Source organism: Sceloporus undulatus, chromosome 4, assembly GCF_019175285.1.
Source record: "Sceloporus undulatus isolate JIND9_A2432 ecotype Alabama chromosome 4, SceUnd_v1.1, whole genome shotgun sequence".
Lineage (NCBI taxonomy): Eukaryota > Metazoa > Chordata > Lepidosauria > Squamata > Phrynosomatidae > Sceloporus > Sceloporus undulatus.
In genome coordinates, this window is record NC_056525.1 from 68,331,810 (window position 1) to 68,350,190 (window position 18,381).

At 41.8% G+C, this 18,381-nt stretch overlaps 1 protein-coding gene across 3 annotated transcripts; it reads left to right on the forward strand.

The window, feature by feature from the left end:
* Positions 1–637: 637 nt before the first annotated feature.
* Positions 638–18,238, forward strand: SMPD2 (sphingomyelin phosphodiesterase 2). 3 transcript variants are annotated; one of them, XM_042464194.1, is made up of 12 exons: positions 657–775; positions 3,492–3,621; positions 7,289–7,444; positions 9,249–9,345; positions 9,643–9,719; positions 13,147–13,240; positions 13,343–13,432; positions 14,806–14,888; positions 16,098–16,230; positions 16,699–16,803; positions 17,160–17,313; positions 17,518–18,238. In XM_042464194.1, the coding sequence occupies exons 3-12, from the start codon at positions 7,395–7,397 to the stop codon at positions 17,859–17,861; spliced, it is 1,227 nt and encodes a 408-aa protein (XP_042320128.1). In that variant the 5' UTR covers positions 657–775; positions 3,492–3,621; positions 7,289–7,394; the 3' UTR covers positions 17,862–18,238. The 3 variants fall into 3 exon arrangements, with proteins under 3 accessions (XP_042320129.1, XP_042320128.1, XP_042320130.1); XM_042464195.1 differs by lacking the exon at positions 3,492–3,621 and having other exon boundaries at positions 638–775; XM_042464196.1 differs by lacking the exons at positions 657–775; positions 3,492–3,621 and adding an exon at positions 4,229–4,318.
* The last annotated feature ends 143 nt before the right edge of the window (positions 18,239–18,381 follow it).

The following is an 18,381-nucleotide window of genomic DNA, read 5'->3' on the forward strand; positions in this document are numbered from 1 at the left end:
CTTCCAACTCTACGATTCTATAATTTTCTTTATGTTCAGCAGTAAGCATGCCTTTGCACTTTCTTCCTCGAAAGCCACACAAAACAGAAGCGCAATAAGTTTTGGGAAGTGGATGCTCTTGGAGTACTTTATGTCAGGATTTTATTTTTTCAGGTGTGCAACAAGGATTTTTTTTTTATGGTGTCCCACTGGGTTATCTTGGTGTTTGGTGTATTTCAAAGCCTCCTTCCCAGGGAGACTAGATGCTCTCACAGCAAGAGGAGGACCAGGCACTGCAAGAACGTACACCCTTCGAGAGAAAAAATGACCAAATGAAAGCAAAAAACAACTCATAGAAGCTTATGCTTCTTAGTCATGCTCCAAAGGGAGGGCATTTTGGAATGCCTCCTGGAGAGGAGGATGAAATGGAGGACATGTCCTGGAAAAGGAGGACAACCTTTGGTCAACCTGCACGCAAGGCTTCTGTGTGCCTGACAACAGGGTGGGACTCTAAAATGGCGGCACTTCCGGTCGCAAGGCACTTCGGTACTTGTCGTTCCCTAAAGGCTTTGTTCCTGTTTTTGAGCGGACAGCGACTCCTAGTGGAATCCCTAGCTCTGGTATAGAGACGCGGAGGGAGGCTCTTCCGCGTAGACTACAAGCCCCAAAATGCACCGCGCGCCCCGTCCGTTTAGCTCTCTAGCTCTGGCCAAGCAAGCGACAAATGCTGAAAGGAAGAGAAAGCTGTAGGAGGGGTCTCGGCTGCGCTGGCCTGAGGTCAATGGATTCCTAGAAGGTATGTCTCCGCCAGAGTGCCTTAATAGAGCCACTGCAAAAATCTCCCCCTTTTTTGTCTCTCTCCTTGGACTCATCCGCACTGGAGGAATTCCTCCAATCAGGATGCATGCCTAGTCTGCCCAGCAACCCCTGCCCTCCTCATCCTCAGCCTAGCTGGAAGTTCTTTTAGCAGCATTGGCATGAGGAGGATGGTGAAGGAAGGTGCACAAACCCAGACTTTTTTGGTGCTAGGTTACAGCTGCGTGGCTGAAGTAAACAATGGATTCCGTATTGATCTGGGAAAGAATGGGGTTCCACTCTAGTATAATTGTGGTTGAATTAAAGGATGTAGCTGTGTTAGTCTCTGGAATCAGTGCATAGACTGGAGAGATCTTGTAGCACCTTTGAGACTCACTGAAAGGAAGAAGTCGGCAGCATGAGCTTTCTTAGACTCCAGCCTACTTCCTCTAAATGGCTTTGCTCATACGCTTTCAGACATATTTCACAATCCGCAGGGTTAGAAAATTACTTATATAAATATTAAAAACAAGCATCTCTGGAACATGATTTCTTCACCCATTATCTGCACCCAATATTATCTCTGTGGATATTCTATATTCTTATAGAACTATTGGACATACACATCCTTCCTTATATATCTTTATAATACAGTAGGATTCAGAGATATAGCCATGTTAGTCTATAGAGTCAGTACGTAGAGAGATCTTGTAGCACCTCTGAAACTCATTGAAAGAAAGAGGTTGGCAACATCAGCTTTCCTAGGCTTCAGTCTACTTCCTCTAAATACACTTCCAGACACATTTACCAACCTGCAGAATTAGAAAATTACTGATATAAAAACAAGCATCTCTGGAAGGAACACCCAATCCCCAACCGATGGAAATCTTATTATCCAGGACCAATCTACAGAGATATGAGCAGACATTGCTTATACACTTTCAAACACATTCCACAGTCCACAGGATTAGAAAACTGCTTATACAAATATTAAAAATAAGCATCTCTGGAACATGACTTCTTCACCCGTTATCTGCACCCAATATCTCTGCAGATATATTTAGCTTACACATTGTAAACCGCTTAGAGAGTGCTTAAGTACACTGATAAGTGGTATAGAAATGTATCTGCTATTGCTATATTCTGTATTCTTGGGGAACTGTTGTACATAGACATCCTTCATACTGTCTCTCTGTCATACACCAGGTAACCAGACCTGGGTTTTCCTTTCCTTGACTAGTTTAGCCGTGCTAAAAAACCTAAGGCTATATCTGCTCTGCAAACATAGAAAAATGAGCCTTTCATTGTACATGAATGTCATATTGAGGAGGGAGCAGGCTTGTTTCCTTCTGCTCCAGAGAATAGGACCCAGAACAATGGATGCAAGCTCTAGGAAAAGAGATTCCACTTCAACCTTAGGAGGGACTTCCTGACAGTAAGGGCTGTTCGACAGTGGAACACACTCCCTCAGAGTGTAGTTGAGTCTCCTTTGGAGGTCTTTAAACAGAGGCTGGATCATCATCTGCCGGGGATGCTTTGAGTGAGATTTCCTGCATGGCAGAATGGGGTTGGACTGGATGGCCCTTGTGGCCTCTTCCAACTGTGAGATTCCATGATTCTGTGACTCAACAGTGCACATTCAGCGTGTCACACCCAGTTTCAAAAGCACATCAGCACATTTTCGTCTGAATTATTCTGTGTAGAACCTGGTGATAACATAGTACTGGGAAGGTGTATTGTCTTGCTGTGTTTTACATTTTTGAAAAGTCTATCCTAGTAAGTACTAAGTACGTAGAGAGTTTTTGGAGCATTTTTGGAGCATTTGGAAGCACCAAATGCATCTGAGGAATTAGACTGAAGTCTATGAAAGCTCCTGCTGCCAACTTCTTTCTTTCTTTCTTTCTGTTAGTCTCAAAGGTGCTGCAAGATCCCTTTCCATACTGTAGCTGTGTCTGGCTGGAGCAGGCAAGGTAAATAGCAGGCATCTCCAGAAGCATGCTTTGACTGGCAAACCAGAGAGAAAACGGTCCAAAACACGCTGCAGAAATAATCCAGTTTGAGACCACTTTAACTCAACTGCCCTGGCTCAATGCTAGGGGATTCTGGGAACTGTCGTTTTCTGAGACATTTAGCCTTCTCTGTCAGATTACTCTGCTGCCACAATAAACTACAATTCCCAGGATTTCCTAGCACTGAGCCATAGCAGTTAAAGCAGTCCCAAAATGGATTATTTCTGCAGTGTGTTTTGGACTGACTGCCTCAAAAGCAATTTCTGGCATGTTTAAAAAAAGCATAGGCGCATTACAGACTGCCCAAAACGGGTGGTCTGCTGGCGCCGTCATTTGAGGCGGCAAGGAGCTCCAGTGGCCAAACCGTGAGGCTCCTTGGTGCCGCAAAAAAGAAGCCCCAAAATGGCGCTTCTCCTTGCGGCGCGCTAACGACGCCTCAAGGTGCCAATGGTGCACTCACGACGTCATTAGCGCCATGCGACGTGTGGATGCCATTTTGTACGTGCCGAGTGCATACTAGGGTTAGGAGTGTCCGTAAGGGACACCCCTTCCTAACCTTAGTATGCACTCGACGTGTACTTTACGCCCATTTGTAACGGGCCCTAGATCTATAAGTTTGGCCACTAAAATGGAAATCATAAGAAAAATGCATCTGAGGAAGTAGACTGAAGTCTACGAAAGCTTATGCTGCCAATTTCTTTCTTTCAGTTAGTCTCAAAGATCTCTCCACATACTGATCCTACAGACTAACATGGCTATATCTTTGAATTCATACGGAAAGTGAAAAAAGTAATCCCTAGATACATTTGGGAAGAAGTTTTCAAATCATCTCCAGAAGGTTTAAAATGCTTTTCTTTTTGACTTATTCCCGGCTCACCTGAGTTGTGACATTTCATGTGCGCATGTTGTTAGTTTCAAATGAAAAGTCTGATGAAACATGTTGAGTTACTCTTTCTTTTTTGTGGTATAGAAGCCTATCCCTATGCTTTCCATGTTATTCATCTCCCTGGTACCATATTTTTCTATTAAATAATGGCCAGGAAAACTAGTTTTTTAACTGAAGTCTGTGTTTGTTAACTGGAGGTATACCTGAATAGGTCTGTGCTGTTAAGTTTGTTCAAACTAGTGAATAAATTAGTCATGGTTAATTTAAATCTCATTTCTTTCAATAGGATATGAAGTCCAGTTCTAGAAATATTTATGTAGAAGTAAATCGGGAGAGCCAGTGCAGCATAGTGGTTTGAGTGCTGGACTACATCTATGGAGACCAGAGTTCAATTCCCTGCTCAGCCATGAAACGCACAGGGTGACTTCGGACAAGTCACACTCTCTCAGCCTCAGAGGAAGGCAGTAGCAAACTTCTGAACAACTCTTGCCATGAAAACCTCATGATAGAGTTGCCTTAGGGTCACCTTAAGACAGAAATGATTGAAGGCACACAGTAACAACAACAACAAATTTCTCTTCATTTAAATGAGGTTACCCCAAATAAGCATTGCATAAGATTGCTGCCTTCCTGACTAGTATACATGGAAGTAAGTGTTCAGCATGGTTTATGCTGTGTGTAGGATTGCAACCTTACTCATGACCGATTTTAGCAAGTTTAAAGCCATTAAGTAGAACTCCTGTCCGACTGATTTTCAATAAAATGACTTTCATATAACTGCTGTTTAAAGCCTTTCATCTAGTGAAATCTCTCTTCAAGCATATTTATGACTGGTTTATCAGTGAGTTCACTGAGAATTGTTTCCTACACAATGTGCTTAGAATTGTAGGCCTCCGGACTTACTTTAAAGAGCCTCCAATTACTCAGAGCAAGTTGGATGACAGCTGAGGTTTTTTTATATTTGTATTTTTATTAATGTGTGTATGAAATAATTTATAATTGCAATTTAAAGAAATGAAACTAAGCAGAACAGATAGGAAACAGTGTTAAGAGTGTTTATAAATAATCTGAAATATGTTTAGTTTTCATGCTTTCCATACCACATCTCTCTGCTACTAATTTAGGACTGACACTGATATGATATTTAGGATTGACATTGATGTATATCCTTACTGTAGATTTTTAAAGGATGGTCCAGTATATTAGTGCAAAACTAAAATGTACCTGTTGTGATTTATTACAAATTGAGAAACAAAAGCTTCCTGTGCCCACATACCTTTCCATACTGCTGTTGGGATGTTTTTGTCTAAATCAGTTTCCCATGCTGCCTGGGGCTATCTTTAAAAACCCTAGCAGACATTTAACAGGCACTATTATTAAAATCTTTTCCTGTTGGATTCTCAGAATATAAATATTCTTGAGGAACGTTAGGACTTTATCACACCAGCCTGCTGTCCGGCCACAGTCATGCTAGTTTAAGAATTGAAGCATACCAGTTTGCCATAATTTCTTATCACACTTTCCCCCATGGTAGCACTTTGGAAGTCCATGGTTCCATGATCTGTTTTCCACACTGCCAAACGTTGGCCCCTTACAGACAGGCCAAAATAAAGCTGCTTCGGGACACTTTGGAGGTATACTGTTTAAATGATGCATACATCCTAAGAGTCCGGAAGCCACACCAAAGCCACAATCCAGTCCTAAGGACTAGAGCACTGCTTTGGCACAGCTTCCGGACTCTTAGGATGCATGCATCATTTAAACAGCATACCTGAAGCAGCTTTATTTTGGCAGTCTGTATGGGGCCAATGTCTTCTGGGAGGAACGGGGGGTAAGCGATCATGGTCGCCAACCACCAAAGCTGGCTGCTGTGTGAAAATGTGCACAGCGGTTGGCTTCAGGATACCATTGGAACCACAGTCCTTCCTCTCCCCTTTCCCAAAGTGCAAGACTACTGTGTGCTGACAACCACCTCCTGAAGCTGGCTGCTGTGTGACTGTGCAGATGGAGAGTGTATTGATTGGCTTTCTATATCAGTGAAAAGGTTCACAACAGTAACAATTGGATTACAAGGCAGCAGCAGGTGGATACTATGTCATATGATAAGTACTTGCCAAATATATTTTTATCCTGTTAAAATACCACTTTTTAGCCTTATGATAAAGCCCTTAGACCCTTTTAATAATTTTTGGACCTCTGCACAATTAAACTTATGGGGCTGTTGATACCAAGAAGCAACAAGAAGCATTTGGGTTTTATTGCAGACATGTTGATGTTTGCTACTTCATTTATTTATGTTGTACTTATGTTGTTTTCTGTTTACATTGCTTTACATGTTACCAGTTTCCTATGCAGCAGCCATATAGAAAATGGTGCAACTACCACATGTTGATAGGCACGTACAGTTCTACTTGTGTGCAGTTGCACATGCATGTGTTAAGAAATGGTGACAGTAGTTTCCTAGCATATGCATTAGCTTGTAGATGTGCATATTGCAAATGTTGAGTGATAACTGATGTTTTCCATACAGATGTTTGCACTTAGTGGTATATATGGCGTTGGTAGGAAACTGTGACCCCCAGATGTTTTTAAATTATAACTACCATCTTCCCATGCCATTAGCTAGGTTGTCCAGGTCTGATGGCAGTCATAGGCCAAAAACGTACCATAGGAACTCAATAGCCCACCCAGTATAAGATTTTCATGATGCATGTTGGCATAATAATTAAAATAACATTTTTTTATATATTTTAGAAACAGTCATGATAAAAATTAGTCAGGGAATGAAAGATGAACACTTTCTGCCCATAGCCTTTTGGATGAGAGCAGATATTGGGAAAATTTTTTAATTTTTTTTAACTTGAATGGATGAATTCGATTTCCTTCCCCAATGGAGCCAAAGTCCACAAATTTCCTGGTTAATGCAGAAGTGAAACTTTATCTTCACATCCCTGTGATGTAGATCATTGTGTGAGAGAATACCTGACCCAAGGTCTTCCAATGAGTTTCTTTGCTCAGTGGGGAACTGAATCCAGATCTCCCAACTCCCAGGCCAGCACTTTAATCCCTGCACCACACTGAGTCTTAAAATAAAATATGTTTAAAAGATATGTGAGTAGGCATATGGAACCACTGGAAAAAAACACTTTTCTTTTTCTTTTTAAAGAGGACATACCTGGGGATAATCACAACAACTTAAGTCTTAACCTTCAAAGGTTTTTTTAGTAGGGTGATCTTTTCAGGATGTCTGCTTATGATGACTGTTAAAGTGGCAATGATAGCAACACCTTCATCACTGCTGAGAAATGCGCTTGCTGCTGATAAGGAGTAGTGCAAAAGATGGACCTCATTTAACCTGTGGACATTGCTTTAATGCTGTATAACCCTGCTAATCTACAGGTCATGTTTGCACCTCTCCCTGCTATCAAGGATTTCTAGATGCTGCCACAGGGAGTTTAAGCTGAGAGAGGCATCTCCTATCCTTGTACATAAGAGCACTCGCTGCTAGTTAAATCAGTGCCACCAACTGCCCCACCTCCTTCATCCTTCCTTGCTTGCAACTGCCAGCACACAGGTTTTACTTACAGTACAGCAGTCATAATCCCTGTTCTTTTGGCAGAGAGAGAAAGGCAAAGTCAGACACCTTCCTGTTTGTTGGAGACAGGTCAGAACGTTTCCATGTTTGGAGTCCAGTGGAACATCTATTTGAATTCATCTCAGCAGTTATGGAAAAGGCATCTCCTCTGCAGCTGCGTATCTTTGATCTCAATTGCTGGTAAACTTAACCTTTTGCTTTAATTTTGAGGCCAGTGAGGGTAGCTCTGAACAGCATGCAATATTTAGCATGGGGAGGGGGCAGTATTCTCTTTAGCAATCCAGTGATGTTGTATTACCAAGACATTATTGAGACTGGTAGATTTCTATTCCTAGTTTAAAAAATACTTAAATGAGTATTTTATTTCTCTTTCTGTCTTACCCTTTTGAAGGGTGGAATTGACAAAGGCCTTCATGTCCCAGCAGGGCTGTAAGGCTGCAGTTTCGTAAAGATATGGGGGCATAGTAGTGTTATTTGTAAAACTGTTATGCAGTTAGATTTTCTGTTGTTCCAGTCTTGGTGTCGACCGTTGAGGGAGTTGACTGAATGTGCATTATGGCATCAGTCACAGAATGGAGGTGGGAGTATTGTTTAACGTCATGCTGCAGTAATGCACATGTGAAAGAATCTTCAACTGCAGCTTCCTGATCTTTTAGAAGAAATATAATTACCGGAATTCCACTAAGCTTGTGATTAAAAAAAGTAGCCACATTGGTTCATAAAAACAAAATTAGCCATGTTGGTCTACAAAATCAAACTCAGCAGTTGGGTAAGATATTTTGTTGCATTTTGGATGCTCTTAATGTACTTTGTTGTTGTTGTTAGCTGCCTTTGAGTCATTCTCAATTCATGGCAATCCTGTGAATGAGACATCTCCGAGCCTCCCTATCCTCTGTTCAGGTCCTGTAGGCTCAGGCCTGTGGTCTCCTAAAATTAGTGATGGTTAAGGTTCATTTTGGGATGCCTACAAGACTCTATGGTTCTGAACTAATGCCTTGTCCATAAGGCATAGTTATCTCTTAGATCTTTCTGTATTCTACTGAACTGTGCTTTCTACTTTTAGTGTGAGATTAAGCACAACAAAGCTCCCTGCCCTGCCTTTCTTCACCTTTCCTGCCTGCCTTATGTAGGCTGACAGTGTTCCTATGCTACATGCTAGGAAAAGTCATTTTGTTGGGGAGGTAAATGTTGCAGATGGGGAAGATGAGAGGGAGTAGGTGAGAGTAGGTGCAGCTTCTGATTCCTGTTTACCTTCCTAATATGATCAAAACAAGAAATATAATTGAAGCTGAATTCAGGCATATTGTGAAAGAGGAGGTGGTTCTTTTTCCTTCTGTGAGGCAAACGTAAATTCCCCCTGCTTCTTCCTGCAAATGACAGCCATTATTGCTTCCTAATTCCTGTTATGACTTATTCTGTTGTGTGCCTGTGTGCCTAAGCCCTTCAGCATCTAGTGCTTTAATTTTGGAGTGTTAAAAACACTCTGTTTTAAAGTTGAAGGACTCCTGCAGGGATGTAATGTTCCTCTTGGAAGCATCATGGGCACCAGCAATCTTTCTGTATCACAACCCAGTAGAATTGTATTTCCATTAGTGTGATCCTGAAGAGGCGATTGTATATCTGACCCAAATACTCCACTGCAGTTCTCTTCCTGATTTCAGATGTTCTCAGCACTGAGGAGGGAAACAAATAGGTTTAGAGACTCAGTGATGGAATATAAATTTGTATCCTTTATTTTCTCTGTCAGAGTATACAGTTATATTTGGGAGGCCTTTGGCTATTCAGGGCCTCCTCTATAGGCTCTCTGAAGTGGGCCAAATATTTTTTATCTCTCTTTAATAAGATATCTCCCATTCATGGTCAGTTTGGCTTCAGTCCTTTCTTTACCATTTTTACATAATTAAGAGTCAGAATTGCAGTGGACGGTGACCATCTTGGGAAACCTCACTTTCACTCCAATCCCTTCCTTTTCCACCTCTTCCAGGGCTATTCGCTATCTGAGTAAATTGCGGCAGGAGCGTATTGAACTGATTGGTGATGTCCTCAACCAGGAGGGATTTGACTTGGCACTTTTACAGGAGGTGAGGAGAACTTAGATGGCTACAGTGGATTGGAACTGGGAATTCATATCCCTGTTCAGCCATTGGTATATTGTATGGTTCTGAGCAAATAATTAATTGGGCTGTTCAGGGAGTTGTTATTAAGTCTTGAACTGCTGTGCACACTGAACAGTGCTATAGAAAAATGATAAATAAGATAGTGTTATTGAGGGGATGGGGTTGGCTGAAGCTAGGGTCTAGGGCTTACTTTCAAATCAGCTGGTAATTTATGTCCTTTGTTTAGCAGTCATTGTGAGCACAAATTCTTTGTTTTTCCAGGTGTGGAGTGAGAAGGATTATTGGGAACTGAAGAAGAAACTGTGTACCCGTTACCCATCTTCCCACTACTTCAAAAGGTAAAAGAGGAGCTTAGATGGTGTCTTAAGTATGGTGGACTTTTGACTTCTCAGTGACAAATGGATGAATGACATTCTGATTACTACTTTGTGAATGGGAAGCCCTTCTCAATTTTGAAACTTTATAAACTTTATAAACAATCAAGTTAGGGTGAAGTTTGGCTGATCAGAAGATTTTTTTTTAAAAAAAGGCTGTGTGCCTTTATTAATTGCTTTCATGCCTTTTGTACTTATATAGAACCCGTATCTTTCCAATACATTATTTTTCATTGCTCTCTTATGAACTTTAATCCCTTAATTTTTATTGCCAGGTTGATTGAACAACCTGAACAAGTCTTATAAAGGTGTGCATCCTTCTATATAGCAAGTATGGGTGGGGCCTGTGCTCTGGCCTGCATCCTGCCTGAGAGTCCTCCCAATTGCCCCCATGTGGGTTACATACTTACAAATACCGGATGTGTATGCAGTCAAACTTTACTGTACAGTAACCTCAACAAAACAGTTTTCAAACAAACTTTCCCAAACACCAACAAAGTTCTCTCCCAGGCTCAGGCCTCTTCGTGGTTGACGTCCTCTTTTCCGCTCCGGCAAGAAACGTACTTTTCCAATGGCTCTCGTTCAGACTTGTCCCATTCCGTGGGGCCAGGGGCTTGCTCCCAGCATTCCCCTTTTAGGTCCCACCACTCCCTTTCTAGTGTACCTCCTTCCTTCTCTCGCCCCTCACCCTCTCTTGGATATCTAAAGTCCCCCTCTTTCTTGGGGTCTCTCAACTTTACTTCCACGTGCAGGCCTACCCTCAAGAGCCTGTGTCGTCCCTGTAAAGAGACAAGTTGGCCTTCTCTCCTTGGGCTTCTGGTGACCTTTCCTCTCCCGACCGGCTCTCCACAACCAATTCTTCGCATCTTCCCTTTCATCCCGTGTTTACCTCTCCCTCTCCTTTTATGCCTCCCCCAAAGGCCTTTTCCTCCTCCCCTGGCTCCTCCTCTTTCACTCTCCTCATCTCGCTCTGACCAACCCTTTCTTCATCCTTCCCCACCTCACTACAGCAAGCTTTTATGCTCATTGGCTCCAACTATGCGGCAAATCTGTATGAATGTTCAACAGGTTTCTGAGGCAGTAGGTATCTCTTATCAGCAGATGTAGCAGAATTTAGAATTTAAAAAAAATAGTTGTGTTTCCAGTTCCAGTTCTAGCCCTAGCCCAGTCTTTTTTTTCACTGATGAGAACCCCAGCTTTTCTACTCCACATAACAGGGGGATTGGTTGAGTAATACCTTATATTTTCAAATCTGTTATGATGACTTCAGGAGCTTGGAGAAATGGGCCAAAACTGATAAAAATCAATTGAAACAGGGATATATAGAAGATAAAATACATGTGGCTACCTGTTGAGAATATGTTAGTAGGTGGTTGAACAAGATGACCCTTGGGCTCCAAGATCTATGACAGAAAGGATGGTACAAAGATGGACATGTCCAGTTCCAGGACAACAACTGATACTATGCAGATTTTGGAATATGGACCAGAAGTACAGTGGGCCCTTGGCATCTGCAGAGGTTTGGTTCCAGGACCCCTGTGGATACCAAAATCTGTGGATGCTCAAGTCCCATTAAATACAATAACATAGTGAAATGGCATCACTTATATAAAATAGCAAAATCAGAAAATATATTTTCAAGCTGTGGATGGTTGAATCCATGGATAAGAATCTAAGGATATGTAGGGCCAACTGTATATACACCTGGCTGACTTTCTTGTTAGCTTCTGCAGATGTCTGTGTTTCTAAGACATACATTGTAATAGAAGGTATTTATTCATATACAGTATAGTTACTAAACATTGGCGGGTTACACACCGCCATTTAGTACACGCTCCATGCGTCCTAGGGTTAGGAAGGGGCATGTTAGGGTTAGGAAGGTTCTCACCTTCCTAACTGCCCCTCTCCCTAGGATGCGTGGAGTGCGTAGTAAATAGCAGCGCCCGTCCACATGGGCACTGCCATATTTACATCTTGGATGCACAGCATCCAGACATGGTGCGGCAGAAGTGACGCCACGAGTGCAGCCTTGCGGTGCCACTTCCAGGGGCCAAAAGGAGCGCCATTTCAGCCCTCCTTTTTAGCTGCGCCGGGAAGCCTCGTGGTCTGGCCGCTGGGGCTTCTCGGCATAGCTAATGGAGCCGGCGCCAGACCACCCGCTTTTGGGAGGTCTGTAACATGCCATTGTTTCACATCCTTTACAGCCTTTTCCTCCCTGGTGCCCTCCAGAAGGTTTGGTCCAGAACTACTATCATTCTAACTGGGGCTGACAGGAGTTCACATAATAATAATAATAATAATAATAATAATAATAATAATAATATGTTTTATTTATATACCGCTATTCCAAAGATCATAGTGGTGAACAGCAAGTAAGCTAATTAGCAAGTAAGCTAATTTGCCCCCAACAATCTGGGTACTCATTTTAGCGACCTCGGAAGGATGCAAGCCTGAGTCAAGCTTGGGCCCTTTTGCTGGTCTTGAACTCGCAACCTTGTGGTTTCGAGTGAATGGCTGCAGTACAGGCATTTAACCACTGCGCCACCAGGGCTCAATGTCTGGCATTCAGTATTGCAGTTATGGATTCATAACCTAGAGTTACAGATGTGTAACTGCTCTGTATTCAGTGAGATAAATAGTTTTATCGTAAAACTCTACAAAGACCCCCCACCCCACCCCAGCCCACTTTAAGAACCAGCAGCCAGATCAGGCAAAAGAGGTTCATTCAGCTTCTAATCATGATGCAAAGAGGACAACATTTCTACCACCACCACCCACATCACTGAGCAAGGCTGCAACAATCTGAAATAGGAACCCATTACAGGTCCTTGTAGCAGCCTTGCTTGCTGGAGGGAGGGAGATGGAAATGCCATCCTTATTCCAACTTGATCACCAGCTGAACAGATTCCTTTGCTCAATGCAGCTGCTGGCTGTTAAGGTGGGCGGGAGGGGATGTAAGATTAGGAGATGTCACTTAGTTACACTTACATAACTAAGTAACTAAGTAACCAATATAGAATATTAGCATACATCTGGAAGGCACCATATTGGCAGTGGCTGTTATAAATTATTCCTGCAGTTAGATTTTGATGGACAGGTAGTCTTTGACGTCTTTGTGCTGTTACACAAATAATTGGTTTGGCAGGAGCTCATTCCAGTCTGTAATCTCTAGTGGTTTACACTCCTTTCTTAGACTCACGAGTAATTCCAAAGGAGCTTGAATGCTAGTTCTATTCTGTAAGCACTTGCCTTCAAGTGTTGGTCACTGGGCATATTCTTGAAAGGTGGCTTCCAGTGGTGGGTAAAAGTAAAGTAGTGAGATGGTGAAGGGTGGTAGTGATTATTACCCCCTGATTCTAGGTGATGACTGTGGTGTTCCTCTGTTTTCTAGTGGAGTGATTGGCAGCGGGCTCTGTGTCTTCTCCAGACATCAAATCCTAGATACTTTCCTGTACCAGTACTCAGTAAATGGCTACCCCTACATGGTGAGTAAGTAGTACTTTCTTTGGGAAAGAAAGTCAGGCACACCCTTTTGTGATGATGCTTTACCTCAGTGTCTTATGCTCTTCTCCCTCTCCTGTTCACAGTTCCAGCATGGAGACTGGTTTGGTGGCAAGTCCGTGGGGCTTGTGGTGCTAAAGATTCAGGGAATTGTTTTCAATGTCTATGTGACTCACGTAAGTCTATTTATTTTGGTTTAAATGTTGTGAGCAACTTTTCTAATCCCCAAATTAAGTCCTCAGAGTGATACAACATTCCCTAAATATTATACACTGGGTGGAATGTCTAGATGAGAAGAATATTACATGGTGAATGCAGGACAGCAGTTCCCATCTTTTGAGATGTCTGCATTTTCATGTTGGATAGCATGAAAGTTGGTTCTTTTTGCTTTATGCCAGTAGGGGGTGCAGATGAACAACCCAATTTTTATGTATTTTTGGAAGACCTCAAGGGGAAAAATGGACTTGAACAACTACAATACCAAATGTTTCTGGTTTCTCTTTCTTGCTCCCCAACTCTTACTAATGTTGGCATCATTAGTGGCTGCTTGCTGTATATTCTCATCCACAAATGACTTTCTGATTGTGGAAATATCCCTAAGTAATTGTTCGCTTAGTAAAGGCACAGATAAAATGCAAAATGAATATCTAAGGCAAACTAGTAGAGTAGATAGCTCCAGTGATAAATAGTTTTGATCTTAAATAAGAAGTCTGACCATACTTAGTGTACCCAAATCCAAAAGCTGCATATGGAAATATTGGGGGTGGAGAATCTAGTGACACAATCAGAAGCTGTTATCATCTCAGAATATTTTGATGAAGATTAAAAAAAACCTGTTTACATGAACAAAAATCTAGGATGTTTCAGACATTCACATTGGACATAAAGCTAAGTGTTGGTTTAACAGTCCATAAATAACCCTAACGACCTTTTTGCCCTACACAATTACAGCTCTGCTTTAGCCACTATGGCTGCATCCTATGGAATCCTGGAGTTTATAGTTTGGTGAGGCACTGGAGTGTTCTAGCTGTGAATTTTAAATGCCCTCTCTCGTAAATTGCAAATCTCAGGATTCCACAGGATGTTGTCATGGCAATTAAAGTGGAATCATAATTCTATGATTATGTAGTGTGAAAGGCCCCTCAGTTAGTCTCCCTTCTTCTCTTCCTCCAGCCTGACTTTGAGGAGGATATCACAGGCTCACATAATTACACTTCAGTACATGAGCAAAACTATAGTATTGTGCCTGAAGTGGCTAGCTCACATTGCTGACCGTCTTTGATTATTGAGGTGTGTCTCTGAAATGGTGAACTCCTGTCACTTACTAAATAAGCTTTGCATTGTTTCTCATTTTTTTAATCTTAAGTTGCTTGGGGGAAACCAGTTAAGAGCCATTGCCTCTTTTTGCCTTATATCAGGTTTGAATTTGAGCACAGGACTCCAAACTGGTTACAAAAAGCTACTGTAGAGGGCCCAGAGACTTTTGCCTTGTGGTTCTGCCTATAATCTATATTGTGAATTTTATGTGTGTCCTCTGCTTCTTCCCCAGCTGCATGCAGAGTACTGTAGGGAGAAGGATGCTTACCTGCCCCATCGAGTAGTTCAGGCCTGGGAGCTTGGCCAGTTTATACAGTAAGTAATAATAGGAGACATAAAAACAAAGAAAACAAACAAGCCTATTTTAAAGATTTGTGCTCTAGTAGAAATGCAGTTATATGCATTTCCTTGTAATTTTCCCCCTTAGCTAGATCATTCATAGGCAGTGGCCAAGAATTCTAGTTCAGAAGAAGCTCAATTGATCTAATGCCACCTTCTGTCATGGGAGAGGGATGGAGAAGGGGAGTCGATGCAATTACACCCATTAAGAGATAGAGAAAATCCTGACAACATCTCTGTTCAACTGGTCCAGGAAGCCTGCAGTCTTGGTTTCATTTTTGATTCTTCTCTGCCAAGTATCCCCCAGATCCAGGCCACAGCCAAGGACTGTAGATTCATTCTCTATGATATTACTAAAATCTGTCAATTTCTCTCGGCCTCTACTGCCAAGATGCTGGTCCACGCTCTGGTCGTCTCGCAACTAGATTTTAGTAACCTCCTTCTGGCAGGGCTTCCTCTCTCTCACCTCCGTCCTTTAATTTCTGTCCCGCATTCAGCTGCACGCATTATTACATCCGCTCACTGCTTTGACCATGTTTATTATCATCCCTTCACTGGCTCCCCTTCCCGTTCCGCATTCAGTATAAGCTTCTGCTGTTGACTTTTAAAGCCCTGCATGGGCTGGCTCCTCCTTATATATCTGATCTTCTTTATCCTCACATTCCCACTCATACCCTCCGTTCTGGTAGTCAAGGTCTGCTTTCCCAATCTAGGATCTCCACTGCCCCGTCCCGGATTCGTCTCTTGAATTGCTGCCCTCACTTCTGGACCCTCCTTCCCCCACAAACATGGGACATCACTTCTTTAACCAGTTTCAAAACTGAGTTGAAGATTATATTGCTCAGGGAAGCGTTCCCAAGCATTGTATGATTGTTTATCTGATTGTTATCTGACATTTGATTTGATATTTGATGTTTTTAATTTGTTCCCTGCTTATTTTATCTAATTCTATCTTGTATTATTATCTATTGTTTTATATGTATTTTGTAGAATGTACGCCATTGGCAGGTCTCATTTTTATCAATTTTATTGTTTGTATGTACAGTGCTGTGTAAATCTACAACGCTATATAAAGTATAATAATAATAAATAATAACACAATCTGCATTGTTCTCAGCCAAAAGCATTCTAACTAGGGGGCTATTTGTTCCCTCCCATTTTTGTGACACTGTCCTGTCTTCCCAGACATACTTCCAAAGGAGCTGATGTGGTGCTGCTTGGTGGAGATCTCAATATGCACCCAGAGGATGTTGGTGTTCGGCTATTGCGAGGTTGGGTTGGCCTGCAGGACTCCTTCATCGCTGCAGAGAAGGTTTCAGTGAGTACCCTGGTATCATGTTATGAAGTGAACAACAGCAGGAAGCGGGTGCTGATTTTTATTCAACCTATCTCTGATAAAGGTTGACGAGTACCTGAATACCTATGAGAAAGTTGCTTTTGGGACCTGGAAACTAACCTTAATTTTATTCATTCAAGAACTTGGCATTGTTAATATGTCTGGTGTGACTTGTTTTGTCCACATAACCCTCTCCCTTTATATTATTATTATTATTGTTATTATTAATATTAATTAGTAAGCTTTATTTATATAATGCTGTGAATTTACACAGCGCTGTACATACAACCTTTTAAATTAGATGGTTAAAATATAAAACTTACTTAAAACCTACAATCCTTTGAATCTTAGCCAGGCCTAGCAACAGGCCTCTTCTACATCACAGCCAGTTGTAGGTGCTCTGAATTTGTGTTCAAATGAAAAGTAATGAAGTTCTGCTTTTGCTGTCAGGGTTGTGAGGACGGCTCTACTCTGGTGCCAGCCAATTGCTTCACAAGCAAAAAGGAACTACACTGCTATCCTCAGGGAATTCGCATTGATTACATTCTTTATAAGGTATGCGAAAGTTTAAGACACTAGAAAAATAGACTGGGCTAAGTAGTGTGTATATTTCTGGAAACAGGGAAACAATAAAGGCTCTCAGATTTTGGGATACTGTACAATGAATAAGTTTGCCTCTTTGTGTCCTCAGTTTAAAATGGAGAGGTAGAACAGATTCTGTTCTTGGTGGTGACTTTTTTTAGTACAGGTATCTCCAAAATGATGTCCTGTCTTTGTAGGTGTGTTTATTGACAATGGACTCAACTCTTGCTTCTCCCACATTTTTCACGTACTAATCACCACCTAAACATAGAAATTCTCCAACCCACCAACCAAGGAATCAACTTTCTATCCTGCCTGCCTTCTTGTAGGGTTTGTCTCAGTATGAAGTAAAATGCAACAGTCATGAAACTACCACCGGGACTGCTCCCAACAAGGACATTCCTTACTCTGATCATGAAGCTGTCATGGCCAGTCTGTCTGTGGCTAAAACACAATCAGATGTGCTAAACCATCCTACAGTTGGTAAGTGCCCAAGTTTCAGTGATTTGGCACAAGAGGACTGGGGGATGTTATCTAGGTGCTTGTGTGTGTGTTTCTAATTCATTCACAGCCTTCAACAGGCTTCTTCGGAGCCTGCTTTCCTTTCTCCTTAGAGCGGGGGTGAGAAAAGTATGGTCCAGGGCCTTCCAGGCATCATCATCAATATTATTCTTATTGTTTTTTTAGAGCCAGCACTGGTGGACATTTTGAATGAAGCGCGAATGGAGGTGCGGGTGGGTCTGCATTCAGCAGAGCGCCAGCAGTATTCCTGCGGTCGCATGGCTGTCCTGGCTGTCCTGCTGCTGTTCATGCAAGGAGCCATGGGCCTGACTTCCATCTTTGGTGGAACCCTACAGCAACCCTTCCCTAAGTTCTCCTTCTCGCTGCTTAGTCTGCTGGCTGTGTTGGTTTTACTCATCTCAACTGTACTGTACCTCTTTCACACCATTGAAGTGAAAATGCTGCAGGGGACAGAGGAGCAAATGCGGCTGAGACTACAGACACTCCAGGACAAGCTAAGCTCTGGATGAAATCCTTTGTTCCTGAAGCTGTGATAGGGACCAAGAGACCTTTTAGCAACACATCCTCTCTCTGCTGTTATGTTGTAAGCAGAAGTAGTAAAGTGTGGCAGTAACTAGCATTTGATACTGCAAATATTTTTTTAGTTGAAGTTTTAGAACTGTTACACTTTCTGTGCTTCTATTCAAGCCATTATGACAAAAAGGCACTTGAAGAAAAAAGAATTTTCAAACTAAAACTAAAATAGATGAATGATATGCAACAGAACTATAGAGAAACCAGCAATGTATTTTTATTTTTTTTAAGTGCAAACTGACTCAAACAAGGTAGTACTGTAAAAGTTGATGTAAATGAATTAAAATAAACACTACCACTATATATACACAGATACATCTTTGAGGTGATTATGACAGAATAAATCTGCCTGTGCAACTACACAGAAAATAGTACTTTTAATGAAATCTGGTTCTTGAAACAATTATCAGTTATTATTTTATTGTGATATTCTTCTCCTCAGTATCCTACTTTTCC

Bases quoted from the DNA above. Each gene is read 5' to 3' on its own strand.
- SMPD2 (XM_042464195.1), top strand. From the start codon at position 7,395: ATGGAAAAGGCATCTCCTCTGCAGCTGCGTATCTTTGATCTCAATTGC. The intron at 13,241-13,342 runs GTGAGTAAGTAG...TCCTGTTCACAG, and splicing joins TAAATGGCTACCCCTACATG to TTCCAGCATGGAGACTGGTT. The intron at 16,231-16,698 runs GTGAGTACCCTG...TTTTGCTGTCAG, and splicing joins TCGCTGCAGAGAAGGTTTCA to GGTTGTGAGGACGGCTCTAC.